Source organism: Gossypium raimondii, chromosome 5 (genome assembly GCF_025698545.1).
Source record: "Gossypium raimondii isolate GPD5lz chromosome 5, ASM2569854v1, whole genome shotgun sequence".
NCBI lineage: Eukaryota > Viridiplantae > Streptophyta > Magnoliopsida > Malvales > Malvaceae > Gossypium > Gossypium raimondii.
The window spans coordinates 28,678,802-28,697,549 of NC_068569.1; the positions used below are offsets into that span (position 1 = coordinate 28,678,802).

Consider the following 18,748-nt stretch of genomic DNA (forward strand, 5'->3'; position numbering starts at 1 on the left):
CATAGCTAGCCCCGTCTATTAATGAAACATGTATTTTTAGAAAGACATTTTATTTAAAATTTAAAATAAGAAATAAAATATTTTAATGAAATATTTTTTAGGGATATTTATTTTATAAATCAAATATATTTATTTTTTTAGTGTAATTAATGTTTCAATTTCTTGACTTAATAAAAAAAAAATCTGATTTTTAATTCTCAATAGGCCCGGCCCACCCAAGTCCCTACAAGCCTCGGAATGGAGATAGTGAATTAGGGCTAAAGGTTTTTCTATGGGTCCTACCCGAACCGAATCCGATCCATCTATTCATGGAATTAATTAATATTTTCCTTATAAACAATTCAGCAAAATTGCAGCCTTCGTCTCCAAGGAAACTAAGTTCAAAAGGTGCTTGTTTGTATCTTCTGATCGGTTCAATTTCATGTGTCACTCGCTTTCCTTCCCATCTTAAACATGCTCCCTCCTTTGTAAATCCTATTAGACTTCAATTTCCCCTTTCATAATCTTTGGGTTTTCATGGAGGAAATCAATTGGGATACCCTTCTGCTCGAGGTTGATTTACCCGATTTCGGGGATATCTTAGATAATGAACCGGAACCGGTAACGGAACCTCCTCCTCAACCTTGTTCGACCCAGAATTCCGATGAAGAACCGGCGGTGTCTTCGTGGATCGGGGAGATCGAGAAGGTTTTGATGGAGGATGATAATTTTGATCATAGGGTTGAGACTCAACCTGTCTCCGATGATGATTTCTTGGCCGATTTACTGGTTGATTCACCTCCTAGTAGCGGCGGCGATGTGGCTGGCGTCGACGGTGCAGATTTGCACAAACAGAGCCAGACCCACACCGACGTTGATAAAGACGATCCCATTGCTAAGAAACAGAGAAGGTATAAATTGATATTCCCAATTTATCGTCTTTATCTGTTGTTCTTTGAAACTTCATTTTGTTTCAATTTATTAGTTGCATGTCCAATTCGAAGTAGAGGATTAATGACTTACCCGAGGAACTCAAGCTCAATCTAGTTTTACTTTTAAAGCTTGTTTGATCTTCCCAATTTATCATCTTTCTCTATTGTTCATTAAAATTGTATTTTTTTTCGAACTCATTAGTTGCATGTCTATTTTGAAGTAGAGTGTAACCGCTTGCCTCAGAAACTCAAGCTTCATTCGAGCTCAATCAAGTTTTAATTTTAATGCTTGAGTTTGATTCAAGATGAAAGTTGAATTGCTCAAGCTTATTTGGTTAAGCTTGTTTATCCAGTAAAAAGTAAGGTTGATTTTCACGCTTGACTTCAAACTCGACTTACGATACTTAAATTCAACTCACATGATCTCACGAGCATGACTCAGTAATGATCCAACCTGGTTCCGAGTGTTTTTCAATTTTCATACAAACCCATGTATTTAGGGTGTAACTTGCAATTGATGGATCTGAATGTTTTCTTTTTCAGGCAGTTGAGAAACAGAGATGCAGCTGTGAGATCAAGGGAGAGGAAGAAGGTGTATGTCAAGGATCTTGAGATGAAGAGTAGGTATTTAGAAGGGGAATGTAGACGACTGAGCCGTGTGCTTCAGTGCTTCATTGCTGAGAATCAAGCTCTTCGTCTTACTTTGCATAAGGGTTGTGCATTTGATGCATCCTCGACCAAGCAGGAGTCTGCCGTGCTCTTGTTGGGTATGAAATGGTTCTATATGTCATCTGTCCTTGCTTTCGCTGTCTTTGGTTTAATATTATATGGGCAAGAAAGTAGACTTCTTATCTTCACAAATGGACCATGTTACTCGTATCAAGCCTAAATGGGTGCTCGACATGCTTTTGTTCATTTTCTCCTAAGTTTACCGTTTATATTACAATAGTATGAATGTGGCTGCATGTCTTCTTTAGTAGGCTATGTTATTGGACTTGGGTTTGAACGTCTAAAATTTTGTGTTCAACATGTGTATGTTCATTTTTTTTTTCTAAATTTTTCATGCATTTGAAAGGTCATATTACTGTATCTATGTTCTGATATGCATTAGATATGGTTAATTCAAAAAAGATAACGAGTCGGAGCGCCTCTTTACAAACAGATACTTGTTCATGGCCTTTGCAAGTGTGTTTCTACTTCATTTTTCCTCTTTGTATGAACTCTTACTGAAGTATGGATTTCAAGAGGAGGGCTGTTGTGTGGCTTATTATGATTCTTATCCAATGAGGATGAATATCTTCCTCCTGCCTCGGAGAAACTCAATGCTTTTTGTACACTGTTGCTACTTTGATAGCTTATTCTTTTAAGCCTATTGAGCAGGGTTGTTTTTTTATTTATCATCGTTTGCATTTTGTAGAATCCCTGCTGTTGGGTTCCCTGCTTTGGTTCCTGGGCATCATGTGCCTCTTCACCCTGCCAATACTGCCCAAGTCTGTTCTGGAGGCAGTTCCAATGGCAAACGAGGAAACACAAGGTCCCGAAAGAGTGGCTCCAAGAGGGGCAGGGAGTAACCGGGTCGGACCATCTTTTGTGAAGAGTAGGAGATGCAAGGCATCTAGGGGAAAGATGAAAGAAATTTCATGTTTTATGGGAATTTTAGTTCCATTTTAGGTTTAATGTGATGGGGGTGTGGCTTTGGTTGTGTTATTTAATGATCCTTGTAGTTTGAATAAAAATCACTCTTTGATCTTTGTTTTTGGCATATAGCTCTTTTAGTGTACATTTAGTTTGTTCGGAGTGCTAGAAATTTAGTAGTTCTAGTTTTTGTAAATTCTTGCAGTTACATTTTAATAGAAAGTCCGGTCTAGACCCGTCTAAAGTCGAGCATTGGTTCCTTTACGAGATCTGTTCCTATTCGAGTCAAAATCATGCATAGTTTATCTCTCTCAGCAACAATCCTCTATTTATTTTACAACGGAAAAAATCTGGAAACATTTTAAAATGTTCATTAACCGAGTATTAAATAAGGAGGAAAGCTACAACATTGTTCATCAACAAACTGAATGTTAACGTCATCTGAAGTTTACAATCGTGCCGGTGAACAATAATACATGCATAAATAAGGAAAGGAAATCAAGGAACCGGAACCGGAAAGAACCTAGGCTCCTGTACTACGCGACTCAGTTGCTCTTCTTTAGATCCTCGTTTTCCTTGCTAAGAAAATCTATTTTCGATTGTAGAATGTCGATCATAGTTTGAGCACTCATCATTTCGAGCTTCAATGTCTCCCTCTCAATGGAGGTCTTGTGGATCTCGTTTTGCAAATAGTTGATAAGTTTCATGCAGCTAGGAGGCACCATGGAATTTAGATTAGTCGTTGCATTGTATTTTGGCGTAGGAGGAACATGATGATTCTCTTTGGGTTCCATAGATTCCATTAACGAAAATTCCAGGAGTGCAGAAACTGCCATTGTTGTCGCGGATGATGGTGGTGGTGTGGTGGTGGTGGTGGTGGTTGTCGTCGACGACCAACGATCTTGAGTCATTCTAGTTGAATTCTCAGTAACATTTGCATGGTTTGGACCAAAATCGTTATGCCGCCTTCTCTTGTGCCCGAATAGAGATAAGGGTGCTTCTCGATTAGGCATGCATAGCGGTGGGCAATCATCTGATCTCTCGATCTTGAATGGAGGTAACAAAGTACAGTCATCAGTTCTCTCATTTGATGACTCTCTAGGAACATCATCACTAGGCGGAGCATCCTCGTCTGGATGTTCAATGTCCTGCTGTCATAAAAGAGAGTTTAGAAGCAACTCTTTGATCAAGGCTTAAGAATACTAGGCATATTACATTCGGTTAATATAATACTAGCATTAATGATTAAACCATGGAGATAACTAAATCAATAAGAGTGTCAAAACTATCTTATGTTACTCGGACTCGAGTTTGCCAGATTTCGGTGTGTGTTTGACACATCAAATAAGGGTAGAATTATACAATTATGTGTCCAGAGTTTAGGTTTTGGGTTTAGAATGCGATGTCATCAAAGTGAGGATCTTAAGAGAAGTTCAACATTTCAAAAAATATGAGCATCCATGATAAAGTTCAATATTATAATAATGCAGTAGCTAGAAAGATAAAGCATGAACCTGCTCAGAACTGATCCTCAGGACGCCATTGCTTTCAGTTGCTGCATTCTCGGTAGCTGCCACATCATTTCTGGCTATCGACTCATTACCAGCTGCAATATCATCCTCAGTGTCTAATCCTGGAACCAGAGCGGCTGAACCATCATCCCACTCCGCCTCAATGAAAGGTGCATACCGGTTTCCATTTGGTGGTCCAATATTATTCTTATGAATTACTCTACATAGCACGTAGCCCTAATCCACCAAAAAGGGGGGGGGGGAGACAATTCTTATTAGTTTCTGATAGTACAATTGCAAAGTTCGGTTGTACAGGAAACTGTAGGACTCGTAAACATAAGGTTTCAAAATACTAATAACCCTACAGAATACAAGTTTGGATTCATCTTAACTCATGCTACGTAGACTCTATGTTACTTGGGCTCAAGTGTGAGTGTTGGATGCCGGTATGTATGCTGACACTGAGGGTCCTTAGAGGGTTATATCTTCATGCCTATCTCCGGGTATACATGCAACATGCAATGTCAGACAAAGTACTTGAAGAAACATCATAACACATGACAACAGGAATCACATTTACTATTCTTTTCCTAAATTTTCTCAGAAGCCAGATTGCGATTAAACAAAGACAACAGACATACAAACAATTCAAACTCAAGTTTTCTCGTCATTTCTCACAACTCGTTTTCTCCCCATGCAAAAAATTGCATCTCAAGTAAGTCTGTTCTTCGGCATAATCAGATTAATGACGCATAATCCATTATCTAAGGCACAACATTTACTATTTCATGTTAAAGTTCAATATCTTTTGCTGTCCTAAATATAGCTAAAATGAGAAGCAATCATTAACGTACATGATAACTTAATCTGTAACATCAATACTCGAAGCTATACATAATAAATCATCATTCACTATTAATATCAATTTAAACAGTCTCATACCTGCAATGCTCCAATCCTTTCCAATTCCTCTTCAATGAGCCGGTATTCATGCATAACCCAATTGGTTCGCAAGCCATCAGGAGCTTTCCCGCTATGAAAGACTAACGTCTTCTTCATTCCAATAAGCTGTGAATTATGACGGACCTCTCGGTCCTTCCCCGTGGCCTTCCAATACCCTTGGCCTGTGGCCCTATTCATTCTTCCCCCATTGCCATACTTCTTGTCCAATAAACTAAAGAAATACCATTCCTGGTCTCTGGTTTTCAATTTTGACTTGTCTGAAAAGCAGCCACCAACAAGAAACTTCAGCACCATAGCTTAAAAGGAACTAAAGCTGTCATGACCCACCGACTGCTTGGATACTCTCATTTCCCTGCATCGTGCCCACAAGCTGGTTTTAGCCTAGAGAGGCATAGTTGGGTGACAAAGCCTTGAGAAGCCGGTAGGCATCCAAGGGAATAACACCGGCCTGTGAGTACAATGCTGTGTGATGTGGTGCAGGAAAGTGAAATACCCGATCGGCCGGGGGTCGGAACAAAAGCAAAACCAGTAAACCTCAACAGAGCAGTGTAATAATGATAGCAAAGTTCTCACAAAAATAACCAAAATAAATAAATAAATAGAAATTCACAAAGACTATATGGACTGAAAGAAGAAAGTGAATATAAAAATCCCATTTCTTGGAATAAATTGATAGCCAAAGATACTGCATTAAGCTATTAAAGAAATACAGAAAAACAAAAAATCCCAATTCTTTTTTCTTTGGCTCAGCAAAAAAACCCCATCCATAGATTCTTAAACTTTTAATAGAAAACCCTTCTAAAATCACGAGTTCGAATAATACTGCATTTAGCCAAGTAGAGAAAACTCAAAAATGGAAATGAATTGAAAACCAAGTATTTCATTATAATTTCAAATTATCAGCTCAGAAACCTCCCCCAAAGAAAAGAAATGCTTTCGAAAAAGAAAACTTTACCAAAAATGGAAAATAAAATTGAAGATAACAGTGGAAAATAAAATTAAAGATAACTTGTAAAATTTTAGCAGCCAATCTAAAAAACATATAGTTAGAACAAATAAAAAGCTCAACCTGAAAGGTTCCAAGGTTCATGCTTGTAAATATCAACTTCGGCAATAGCATCAAACCTGGCAGGCTTGTTCGTAACTTTTCTTTTCAAATAATAGCTAACCAATTCTTCATCAGTTGGATGGAATCGAAACCCAGGTGCTAAGGCCGTCGCAGAACTGCCAGTCTTTGCCGCCTTCGCCGTCGCCGTAGCCACCGCGGTCGGTCCTGGATCTGCAACTAAAGAAGTTTCACGACCCATAGAGAGATAGTTGTTTGGGGAAACGAAAAATACAAAAAACAGTGTGTTTTCGTGGGCGATACGAAATGAAATGAAATGAATTGAAGAAACATATATCGAGTATTTTTGATTGATGATGAAGAAACCAGGTTCCTTCGTTTACAAGAAATTTCACACTTTATTTTATTTTAGCAGACCTGACAGCTGAGTAAAATAATTTACTATCATTTATTATTTTCTGGTAAAAAAAATTAAAGGTTAAATTCTTTTATCAGTCCCTGTACTTTGCAAAGTTGTGGATTTAATCTTTGTACTTTAATTTGGTCATTTTTAGTCTTGTATTTTTCAAAATTTAAAATTTCAGTATTCACCAAACAATGATTGTTAAATCCATCAATTTAAGTTTTGCTATTTCAATAAGTTGATGCAGTAAATACATTATCATATGTGTAATGTCATGTTAGCTTCTTATTTTCACATAGTACTCACTAAGAATTCTACTAATGGATTAACGACGCATTTACGTCAAAACTGAAATTCTAAAGTTCGAAAGTATAGAGTCTTAGAATGATTCAATTGAAGAAAATGGATCAGATCTACAACTCTATGCATAATTCATGACTATTAATTGAATTGCATGTATTATGACTAAAATTTCAAATTTCTAAAAGTACAAAAACTAGAATTGATGACTTCGAAAAGTAAAGGGACTAAGTCCATAACTTTCGCAAAGTATAGATATTAATAGAAGAGTTTAACCGAAACTAAAATTATAAAATATGAAATATAATATAAATTTTTAACATATTAAATTTTATATAAAAAGATGAAAATAACAAACCAAAACACGCAATAAACCGGGTAAATTACATATAAAAACTTTTTTTTTTAAAAAATTATCGAAATGGGCCCGGTATATAATTATTTACCGGAATGGCCCAATTTCCTGAAAACACGTCCACGTCAGCGTGATGTCAGGGGATGTGGCAGAAAAACGTGTCCCTGAGGAAGCGTTTTGCCTACGGGAACATAAATCGCTCCCTCAAGGACGCTTTTTCCTGCCACGTAAGTGCTCCCTTGGGGACGCATTTTGCCCGCGTGTGAACAGTAGCAACAACTACTTTTTTGACCGTTGGTGGCCCCCCTAACGGTAAAAAAAAACTATAAAAATCCCCTTTCATTTTTTTTTCACAACTAAATCATTTCTCTCAATTTCTCTCTAATATTCTCTCAAATTCATCTCAATTTCCTCTCAAATTCGTCTCAATTTTCTATTTAAAAGAGCTTTAATTTTTTTAATTATTTTAAAAAAAGTTTTAAATTTTATTTTTAAAATTTTTTTTTAAATCGTAAAAATTTGTACCAATTTAGCAATGGCCAGAGAATTGATTCGTTTTGATAACAAGCACATATCCGTCGAACAAATGAAAATGGTAAGTGTTAAATTTAATTTTTAAATATTATTTAAGATTTTTTCATTTATGTAATTTTAAATAATTAATATTTTATTATTTGTTATAAAAGTATGTAGATCGGATATTGCAATGCTATATCCGTAATATGCATGGTCCTCCATCATCGTTGGTAGTTACCTGCGGGAGACGGGTTTTTGGCACGTGGCGACGGTAGGCCGGGAATGCAAGTTGGACCCAAAACTTATCAGTGCGTTGATTGAAAGGTGGAGACTCGAGACGCACACATTCCATCTTCCATGTGGAGAGTGCACTATCACTTTGGAAGATGTCAATTTGCAATTGGGATTGTCGGTAGACGGGTACGTAGCCACCGAGTCTGTTCAATCTGGTGATTGGAGAGCGGTATGCTACGAGATTTTGGGCGCTATTCCGGAGAATATTAACAAAGGTCAAATTGAGATGGGCTGGTTATGAGACACATTCTCGGATCCGGATGATGATTCAATCGAACTAGAAAGAATTCAATATGCTCGGGCATACATTCTTCAGATGATTAGAGGTTATTTGATGCCGGACTTGTCACGGAACCTCATACATCTAAGATGGCTGTTGAAACTCGTTGATTTTCGAGCAACTGGTGAATTTAGTTGGGGGTCTACCGTGTTGGCAGCATTGTATTGGGAGATGTGCGGGGCGACGCAACCAACCAAATAAAGTGAAAATTGGAGGTTGTCTGTCACTACTGCAGTCATAGGCACGGTTTCGCTTTTCATTTTTACGTCATCAAGTGGACCACCTGTATACATTCTCACTCATAACGAGGTAAATTTTATATTATATTTTACAATTATTTCGTAGATTTAAAATATAATCGAATGCTAAAAATTTATTTAATTAGGTGGAACCATCCGGTAAGTTATGCTCGATTACCTACCTCTCTTAAAGATATACAGCTTCTATTGGACCAACGGTCGGAAGCACAAGTAAGTATTAAATAAAATAGATATTTCCATCATGAGATAGTCGATTGGTATAACCCGTATTTAGTATATAACTAATATTTCCATCATGGCCATATAGTTTCAATGGACACTATACGAGGATCCGGCAATTCAGGCAGTAATTCCAGATGAGTACTTCCAAAATCCAAACGTTTGGCATGTGAAAGTCCTATTGTTCAACTTTGCGACTGTGGAGATGCACCAATCGGACAGAGTATTACAGCAATTTGAATTCCGACAACTGATTCTCGTGGCACCTGAGGTGTTGGATGACCATCACAAAATTGACCTATGGTAATTGCATACGGATTGGCCGAGATTCTGGTCATACTACATCCAAATGTGGGAAGATTGGTATGATTATATACCAACTCAGGAACCGATCATCGTTCTAGAGTTAGCGTACGTGCCGAAATACATTTCATGGTTTAGGATCCATGGCAAGCCGTATTTACTGTCGGAAGAGGAGAGGCAACGACAATTGCATGTCCAAATGGAACGACGTGGCCCTTTAAATCCAAGAAGAAGGGACGACGACGCAAGCCCATCAACGAGGCCCAGACATTCACCCGACCCATCATCATTGCCCATACAATTACGGACCCAAAGAATAAAGACCGACACACGACCGACCCGATGAGTTCAACCGACGATACCCACGGCACAGCCTTTTCATATGATGCATGGTGCGTATCCTAGCCCTTTTATGTATCCTAACCCTTATATGTTTCCTTTTTCTAGTCATATGGCAGGTTGGAGTCAATGGCCCGGTTCATCTCCATTTTTTATTACGCCGAGTGGACCGTCGATGTATAGGCCAGTGTTGCACGAGGGATCACAAGAGGGGCCGTCGAGGAGCTCTTCTTTTTACCAAACCCCATCACCGTATGGGTTTCAAGCAGCTTCGCCGTTGGTGATGCAAACACCTCCACATTCACTATTCTATCAAGGTGGCTCATCGTCCCAACACCGATAACCAGATCCCCTACCGGAGGAACCAGAATCCCCGCCGGAGTAACCACAACCCCCGCCGGAAGCTGGACAAAGGAGGAATCCAATGCGTAATCGTCGACGACCGCCATGTGGCACTGAATCCGGCAGGCACAGAGATTGATTTTTATTTGTACAAACATTTTCAATATTTTGATATTATTTGATGTAATAAAATAGAAATTCTTCTATATTATTTCATGTGCTAAAATAGAAATTTACTTATACATTTTTAATATAATAGAAATTCTTTTAAATAAGGCAATATGTTGAATATTTCTATATATTTCATTTAATAAAATAAAACGTTGTTTTGAATAAAGTAATTGTAATTTACTTTAATATTTTTAATAAAATAGATTTTCTTTTAAATAAGTTAATATTCTGAATATTTGTACCAATTTTTTATTTTAAAAAATATAAATAATACAAAGTTTTTTTTATAATAATGTTCAACTATTGCGATTTGTGCATGATCGACTTGTATGCCCTGGGTTCCTACACCATCCGCACAACTTTTGTTGACTGGCAGTTTCCCAGATATCCATATTGTTACGTATTCTAGTCGAGCAAGATCAACCCTTTGGTTTACAACGTAATTTTCTATCCGATAACAGTTTAAAGGGAGCAAGCGATACCGACGGCCACTTACGTTCATCTGGGACCGGTGGGAATACGTGTCTCAGACGTTGTACATGTTTTCTAATTTGTACACTTCGTTGACACAGCTCATCGGATCCAGACGGAGATTCTGACAAGTTGCAATTACATAAGGGCATGGATAACGAAGTGCGTCAAACATCCTATAGTCGCAAGTCTTACTTCGCAAGTGTACACAATATTTCCTGCCAATAACACCTTGGTGCTGTTTGTCAAACTCTGTCACGCGAAACCATAAGTTGTCTCGATCGTGACACACTGTGTGCATGGTGTTCGCCCGTGCCTTGGACTTGTTAATTTCTTGCACTACCTTACTGCATCATACATGGCCTCCCTGTATTTGGCATGGATAACTCGCTGCTCGCTTTGAAAATAGCGCCGCTAAATAAAAATATGTCTCTCGCACAACCGATGTTATCAGTAGATGGCGCGTTTCTTTTAGAACAGAATTTATGCATTCAGCCAGGTTTGAGGTCATATGACCATATTGTAGGCCGCCATCGTATGCTTGTGCCCACTGTTCAAAAGATATGCTACAAAGGTAGTCCGCGCCTTCACCGTTAATTGAACACAAAACTACCAACATCTCATGAAAATGATCTTTATTTATTTCATACCCTGCCAATATAAGTTCATAGCGAATATTACATACCACTCTTTCAATTAAAATAAATTTAAAATGAAAAACAAAATTATATTAATAGAGACTAAATACCCATGTTGGTCACTTGTCGTCGTTCACTCTTGGATGGATATTTCCTGTAGTAGTTGGAAGTAATGTGCCTTAGGCAATACCGATGGTGTGTGCGCTGCCATAAGCTTCCCTGTCGATCAATTGCAGCTAGTATGCCGGTGCCCCGATCTGAAATAACACAGATATCAGGTTGGGGGCACACATGCCTCCTTAACCTAGATAGAAAGAAATTTCAGTCATCAGCTGACTCCCCCGGTGTTATAGCAAACGCAAGTGGAAGAGTTCTCCCACTGCCACCCTATGCCACTGCTACCAATAGTCGATGGGTATATCTACAAAACATAAAGGTATCGTCAATTTGTACCAATTGCTTGCAGTATGGAAATGCGTCTCGACATTGCTTAAAGGTCCAAAACGGGCGTTTGAACACTTGGCATCCACGTAGCAATCAATCGTTGTAATACGCATGTTTCGTTTGAAGGTTTGTTATGCAACCTGAGACGTATCTCTCTAGCACTTGACACCATTGCCATATTTTATTATATGAAGCATCCCACCCACTATGCATCTTCTCCAACGCCATCTGCTTAGCTATCCAAGCCTTACGGTAAGAGGGCGTGTACCTCATTTGGCTACGAATATTGGCAATTAATACTGGCACTGAAGTCCTAGGATCTGCCTTCACCGTGGGTAGTATCAAGCTAGCTAACATAGCTGAATCCATCTTGGGATGATCTTGTGAAATACCTATAAACGGAGTACATTAAATAATGCAACATTACATAATAACAATATTATTTAGAAACCCTAAATACTATACCTGCAGCACATGTATATGGACCTTTGTACTTTTTAATCTCCCACAACCCTGTCCTTTTCCTCAACAAGGTGTAGATTTTCCATGAACATGTACCGTCTTGCACTGCACACTTCGTCTCAAACTTATCAGCTTTGGACTTAACGACATGGTAGTTAACATCGTTATTAATGCTATGTTGTTTCAAAGAACCAGAAAAACTATCCTTGTTTGAAAATTGATTACCAACTTCAAATTCACCCAAATCCAGTACCGATGTTGTACGATCACACAACCGATGTGGTAGATCTAGAAACTCCAACGCATCATTTGTAGATAGATCAACATTATGCATGTGGGCTGGAGGTGAGTATGCCCTGAATCGTGGATCTTCTTCTTCATTTGAACCCCCTTCAACATCTTCAGGTTCAGTTGGAATAGGCTCCGGTTAAGAGAATAATGTAACTTCTGCACCATTGGGCCCGGGCTCTCGAGGTGAATCCACATCGGAGTCATCTTCTAACTTACAATCATATGTAACGTACGAGGTCCCCTCACCGGTGGACGTCGTAGGGAGTACATCATCCCTTCTTCTGGGCGTTTCATAATGTCCTCAATTGAATGTAGATTGCCAACCACTAGAAGTTGATGCTGTTCCCCAGTATGTATTTCCAGCATCAAACATCGACCCACCGAGGTGTATGTCCCATCCACTGACAAAGTTTCGTGCAGGGGTTGTGTATTCTACACCGCTACCAAACATGGATTGTTCCGTATTTTGTAACCCACTAACCGAGTGTCGGGCAGGGGTCACGTATACCTCTCGGACACCAGTCGCAAGTCATTATTTGGCGATGTAAATTGTACATATAACTCAATATAGGGTGTTGGACTAGCGAGATGAGTCTGCACCATTGCCTCTAAGCTACGATCACCTTTTATGTCGAACGAGTCATATGTCACCGAATCAACAGAAGAACAAAATTAATACGTAATAGAGAGAACTTTCATTGGCGTCATTCTGAATATTTTACGCCTAATTCTTTTACGAAGTTCTGTCAAATCTACGTTCTGGTTAAAAACTAGTCGCACTGTATTCTCCGATAAAAAAACAACACCGTTCTCAGTGTGGTAAACTTCACCATCATAGTAAATAACAGCACTAATACGTTCACTCATTTTCAATTTCTATCCTTCTTAGCCTCTCTAAATTTTTTTTGCTGTAACTTATGCAATTTGAGAAAAAATTTTGCATCATTTATAGCCTCAGGCCAAACATGCGCAACTATAGCAAAAGCGCGTCCACATGGGAGCTTCTTTCAGTACTTCTACTGAAAAGGCATCCTGTTTAAAGCATTTTTGATACTATTTGCTCAGAAACGTCTACTCGAAATTATTTTTTAGGAGCTATTGTAGCAAAAGCGCGTCCACGTGGGAGCTTCTTTCAGTACTTTTGCTGACAAAGCATTCTGCTTAAAGCATTTTTGACACTGTTTGCTTGGAAATGTCTACTCGAAATTATTTTTTCAGGAGCTACTGTAGCAAAAGCGCATCCACGTGGGAGCTTCTTTCAGTACTTCTGCTGACAAAGCATCCTGCTTAAAGCTTTTTTACACTATTTGCTTGGAAACGTCTACTCGAAATTAATTTTTCAGAAGCTACTGTAGCAAAAGTGCATCCACGTGGGAGCTTCTTTAAATTAGCAAATAATTTAATTAAGTAACCCTAAACCCCAAACCCTAATTTATTTGAGTTTTTACTTAAAAACCCTAAATCCTAAACCCTAATCTAATTTTATAAAAATTTATAATTAATTTACTCAAGTAACCCTGAACCCTAATTTATTTGATTTTTCCTTAAAACCTTTAGCTCTAAACCCTTATCGATTTTTAAATGATTTTAATTAAATTACTCAAGTAACCCTAAACCCTAATTTAATTGATTTTTCTTAAAAATAATAAACACGAAACCTAATCCAATTTTGAAAAATTTATAATTAATTTAATTGACAAACCCTAAACCCTAATCCCTTATTTATTTAATTTTTTCTCTAAAACCCTAAACTTAAAAACACCAAAACCTTAACTCTAACCCTAACCCTAAAGCAATAACCCAAAACCCTAATCGCAGGATACACGGGTAAAACGCGTCCCTGAGGAAGCGTTTTGCCTACTTGGACATAAAGCGCGCCCTTAAGGGAGCGATTTCTGTCCACGTAGGCAAAACGCTTCTTCAGGGACGCGTTTTTCTGCCACGTCCCCTGACATCGCGCTGACGTGGACATGCTTTAGGGGAAATAAGGCCATTCCGGTAAATAATTATTTATCGGGCCCATTTTGGTAAATTTTTTAAAAAACGCGTTTTTATATGTAATTTGCCCTAATAAACCCTACATAATTCCTTATATTTTATATAATATAAATTATTAACCTATTAAATTTATAAAATATAAAAGAATTCAAATATAAGTATAATACAATAAAGATTAAAAATGCATCAAGGATACCTTCAAAACTAAATAATATAAGATATAGTTAAAAACTAAAAAAATTTGAAAAATTATTAGTGGATATAATAATTTGAGAAAAGGATAAAATTTGTTAAAAGAAACTAAACATGATTTATTGGAAAAAGAAAGAGAAATAGAGTTCCAACTTTAAAAAAATGTTTAATTGAGTTTGAGTTTGTCGGTATTTGGATTCGACTCGATTATATCTTTAGTTGGGTGTAATAGTAAAGTACATTACATTTTCAAAAGAAGACATATGTTTGAACTTTAAAGATGATATTATTGGAAGAAACAACTACGAACTTTAAATATAGGTCGTAAATGGACATAAAAAAAGAAGAAGATGAAGATAGTTATGGAACTTCAGTTTTGGAAAATTAGACAAGAATCTTAATTGAATAAAATTTCTTAGTTATTTTCTTAAAAATTAAATAACTTGATCGTTAAGTTTAAAAGTTTTACTATTAATTAGGAATTTCAGTTAATTTTTATTACATTTAACTTGAAAGAATAGAAGGAATTATATAAAATTATGATCCATTTTCAATAGGAGAATGACAAATCGATTTTTCCTCCCGATTTTTAGCTTTTTCATCTTAAAAAATTTAAATTCAACTAAAGATTCTAAAAGTTTAAGGAAAAATCTGATTTATCATTTTCCCATTGAAAAATGATAAGGATGACGTAGAATCACAATTTCATACAATCATTTCTCCTTGAAATAATAAGGTTATGAAACTTGAAGAAGCTTATGAAACTTTCAAGAACATGATAGGATTTGATTGGATCAATTTTGGAGAATTGCAAAAGAGTCTTAATTGAAAAATCTTTAATTATTAGAACTACCTATAGTTCTTCCCTAACTCATAAATAGGAGGATAATGCGCTTCAGTGCACTTGAACGTATATTTTCCTAGATTGACAACAATACTTATGCTAATCGAACTAAAACCCAATCAACTGTTTTAGCACAAACTTATTACCAAATCAATAGCTTAGAAATAAAAGAAGATTTGTTGTTTGTTTTTCAAACAGTTAAGTCTATATATATATATATATATATATATATATGATAATAAACTGTCACGGAGTTTTTAGACTTCACAAATAGGATTAGGGGTTGACAAGTTTCTTATAAGAGTATAATAAAATATTAAAAATAAACATATGATAATTTTTAATCTCTAGTTATTATAATATAAAAATAACAAAAATGCAGATTACTATATCCAAAGTCCAACTATATCAGATCGTGCATATAAAGACAACTAATTACTACGCAAAACATAACATTACATAAAACAATATAAAAATACAAACATCTCAAAATCTATAATATAAATTATAAACCTATCAAAATTTATATAAATAAAAATATTATAAAAATATATAAAACACAATGCAATCATATATATAATTAATATAACAAGGCACATAGACTGTATATGTGATAAGTGGTATTCTCTTTTTTTTTTTCATTTATTTAATTTATTTATAAATTTTCAATTTTATTTGAAAAGGCACAAATGGTAAAAATCAATTTCTTTTAATTTCGTAATCATTTTTTATGATATTTATCATCTAATATTTTTAAGTTGTAAATATAATATTTTATTATGCTGAAAAATAATATTTTGGAAAAAAGTTATTTAATGAAATTAGTAAATAATTTTCTTTTCTTAAAGATAATTTCTATAGTTTTTATTTACATATAAAAGGTCACTTACGTTTAAAAACACAATTCATTAAAATCTAAGAGATAATTATATTTTAAGAGATAAAATAATTTTAATAGATTTATGTTAATAAGAATAATTTTAAATTTTAAGAATTCATTGAATTTTAACAGCCCAATTCCTGTTTATACAAAAATAGTGATAGATAAGAGTCATTTTCCTTGCTTTACACACGAATCCAAGAAAACCCTAACAAGGAATTAAAAAAGTTACATCGTTCATCCAAATCCAATTTGTACTTTGCTTTTCCATTATGTCAAGTAAAGTTTTAATCTTAAAAATATTAAGAGTATTTAATTATTTTTAAAATGAATTTGGATAAATTATATAAATAGTCACACAACTATTAGCGTTTTGCTTTTATCACCTATGTTTAAAATTTTCTATTTTAGTCACTAATGTTATTAAAATTTAATATTTTAATTACTCATCCATTAAATCATTAATGAAGTGTTGATGTGGTTTTTCATGACATAATAACAAATTTAACCTCAACTTAACACATTATGTCAATTTAATCTTGATTCTTAAAAATAAAAAATAAAAAATATTTAAACAGTCATTTTTCGATAAAAACACATAGAAAATTATTAAAATATTTATAAATTATTGAATATCTATTTTTCTCAATTTCTAACAAGACATTTATTTATCAAAACAATAATTTTATAAATAAAATAATTTAAGAGAAAGAAAAATATGAAGAAGACTTAACCAGATTCAACTTTTCCTTATTTTCAACATTAACAAACACCATCTTTAGGTTGTGTCAAAAACTATAGCTTGAGATCGAAAAGGGTAAGAATCGATGTTTTAAAATTGTAGCCTAGAACGGGTTTGTTGCATTTGAGGTTGTGCTTGAGGGTGACATGATTGAGGATATATAGGTGAAGATGAGATCTCGGAGAACCAGCAGGTGGAAGCCCATGTCGGCAGCTTCACGACCCAGTCCTAGTTTGATGGCATGACAATGGAGAATATGAAAGTTGAGGATTTTAGAGTAATGATTATTGGTGTCGATGGTTGTGTGCAAAGGTGGTAACTCAATACTCGCCAAATTTGGCAATGACTAATGAGTAGTGCCAAACGTATAATCAATAAATTATTATTTGTAAAATAAAAATATAAATCTGGTTTAAGTCTTTTGTGGGTTTTTTAAACAATTATTTTATTTATGAAATTATTATTTTAATAAATAAATATTATGTTAGAGAAAGAGAAAAATAGGTATTCATTTATTTATAATTTTGTATGTATTTTTATAAAATTTTATTTATTTTTAACGAAAACAATTTTAATTAATTTTTTATTTCTTAAAGTTTTTAAATTTTATTTTCTAATTTTTAAAGTTAAGATTGAATTGACCTAATGTGTGAAGTTGAGGTTAAGTTTGTTGAATTTTGTAAAATTAAAACAAATTGATAGAATCAGTAAACATTAGAGGCCTATATTTGTTATTATGCTAATGATAAAATGGTTACGTCAAGACTTCATTAGTGGTTTAATGGATGAGTGACCAAAATATTAAATTTGGATAATGTTAGTCACTAAAAAAAAAAAAACTTGGGTGACCAAAATAAAAACATGCTAATAGTTGGGTGACTATTTATATAATTTACCCAATATCTGGTCAATGATAAAATGTTTATAATTTTTTTTGGTCAATACTCTAATGGATTTGATGTTATGTCATAATTTTAAACACACTTTGTGTGTAATAATAATAACAATAACTTCAATGCTATAACAAATTTTTTTGGAGGGTTAATGTAACACCCATACTCGACTCGATCGCTAGGTCCGAGCTACAAGATGTCACATTTGTTGTCGGAGCAACTATGATCAAATACATTTAATTTATACCATTGTGTATTTAATTACGAGCAATACATGCATATAATATGATATATAATTATTTTTGGGTTTTATACAAGCTTATGAAAGCTCTATTGCAATCTCGAGATCGAATTAAGACAAAATTGTAAAGAATTCAAAATGTTGAGTTGACCTTGTGACGTCGGGGGTTTCTTGTCGCGATGTAACATACTGACTTGATCTCGTCGTGACATTAAGGGATTGATGTCGTGACGTGACCTTTGTTTTACAACAAAGTCCAATTTGGTACCTATTCAACTGATCAATATAATTCAAATAAACTCAATACCAATATTCAAAACCATTGATGCCATTACCAACACACTTTTTCAACCTATCTCATCATATATATGCATACATTACTTAAATTTAGATGTTAACTTAGGTACTTGTGCCATTCAACATTCATTTACCAATTTAGCAAATGCATTTGACACATAAACCTCAAAATGCCAATCTTTCATACAATTCATCAAGGTACCATGTTTGATCACCTCTCTCTTACTTTCACGAACGAGGGAGAGAAGTCAACAATTAAAGTGTTGGGAAATATGTCCATATTGTAGTAAAAATTATTTTCTATGTATTTGACCGATGAATAAATAAATTTCACATTTCACTGTTATGTCTTTTGTATTTTTGTCTTTCATGTTTTGCAACAAAAGAAGCAATATGGCTTCGAAAGTTCTTAACCGATCTTGAAGTCATTCCTGGTATGGAAAAAGCTATAACACTGTATTGTGATAACAGTATTGCAATAGCTAAT

General features: G+C 35.1%; 2 protein-coding genes across 4 annotated transcripts; one reads left to right on the plus strand and one right to left on the minus strand.

Annotated features, from left to right (window-relative positions):
- Positions 1-346: 346 nt before the first annotated feature.
- On the plus strand, positions 347-2,810 carry LOC105770843 (bZIP transcription factor 60). Its single transcript, XM_012592201.2, has 3 exons — positions 347-890; positions 1,455-1,678; positions 2,329-2,810. The coding sequence occupies exons 1-3, from the start codon at positions 517-519 to the stop codon at positions 2,580-2,582; spliced, it is 852 nt and encodes a 283-aa protein (XP_012447655.1). The 5' UTR covers positions 347-516; the 3' UTR covers positions 2,583-2,810.
- An 83-nt stretch (positions 2,811-2,893) lies between these two features.
- On the minus strand, positions 2,894-6,483 carry LOC105770842 (NAC domain containing protein 50). 3 transcript variants are annotated; one of them, XM_012592198.2, is made up of 4 exons: positions 6,090-6,483; positions 5,000-5,277; positions 4,061-4,294; positions 2,894-3,697 (listed from the first exon to the last, which is right to left on the minus strand). In XM_012592198.2, exons 1-4 carry the CDS (start codon positions 6,325-6,327, stop codon positions 3,092-3,094), a joined length of 1,356 nt encoding a protein of 451 aa, XP_012447652.1. In that variant the 5' UTR covers positions 6,328-6,483; the 3' UTR covers positions 2,894-3,091. The 3 variants fall into 3 exon arrangements, with proteins under 3 accessions (XP_012447652.1, XP_012447653.1, XP_012447654.1); XM_012592199.2 differs by having other exon boundaries at positions 2,894-3,694; positions 6,090-6,479; XM_012592200.2 differs by having other exon boundaries at positions 5,000-5,372; positions 6,090-6,234.
- Positions 6,484-18,748: the final 12,265 nt, after the last annotated feature.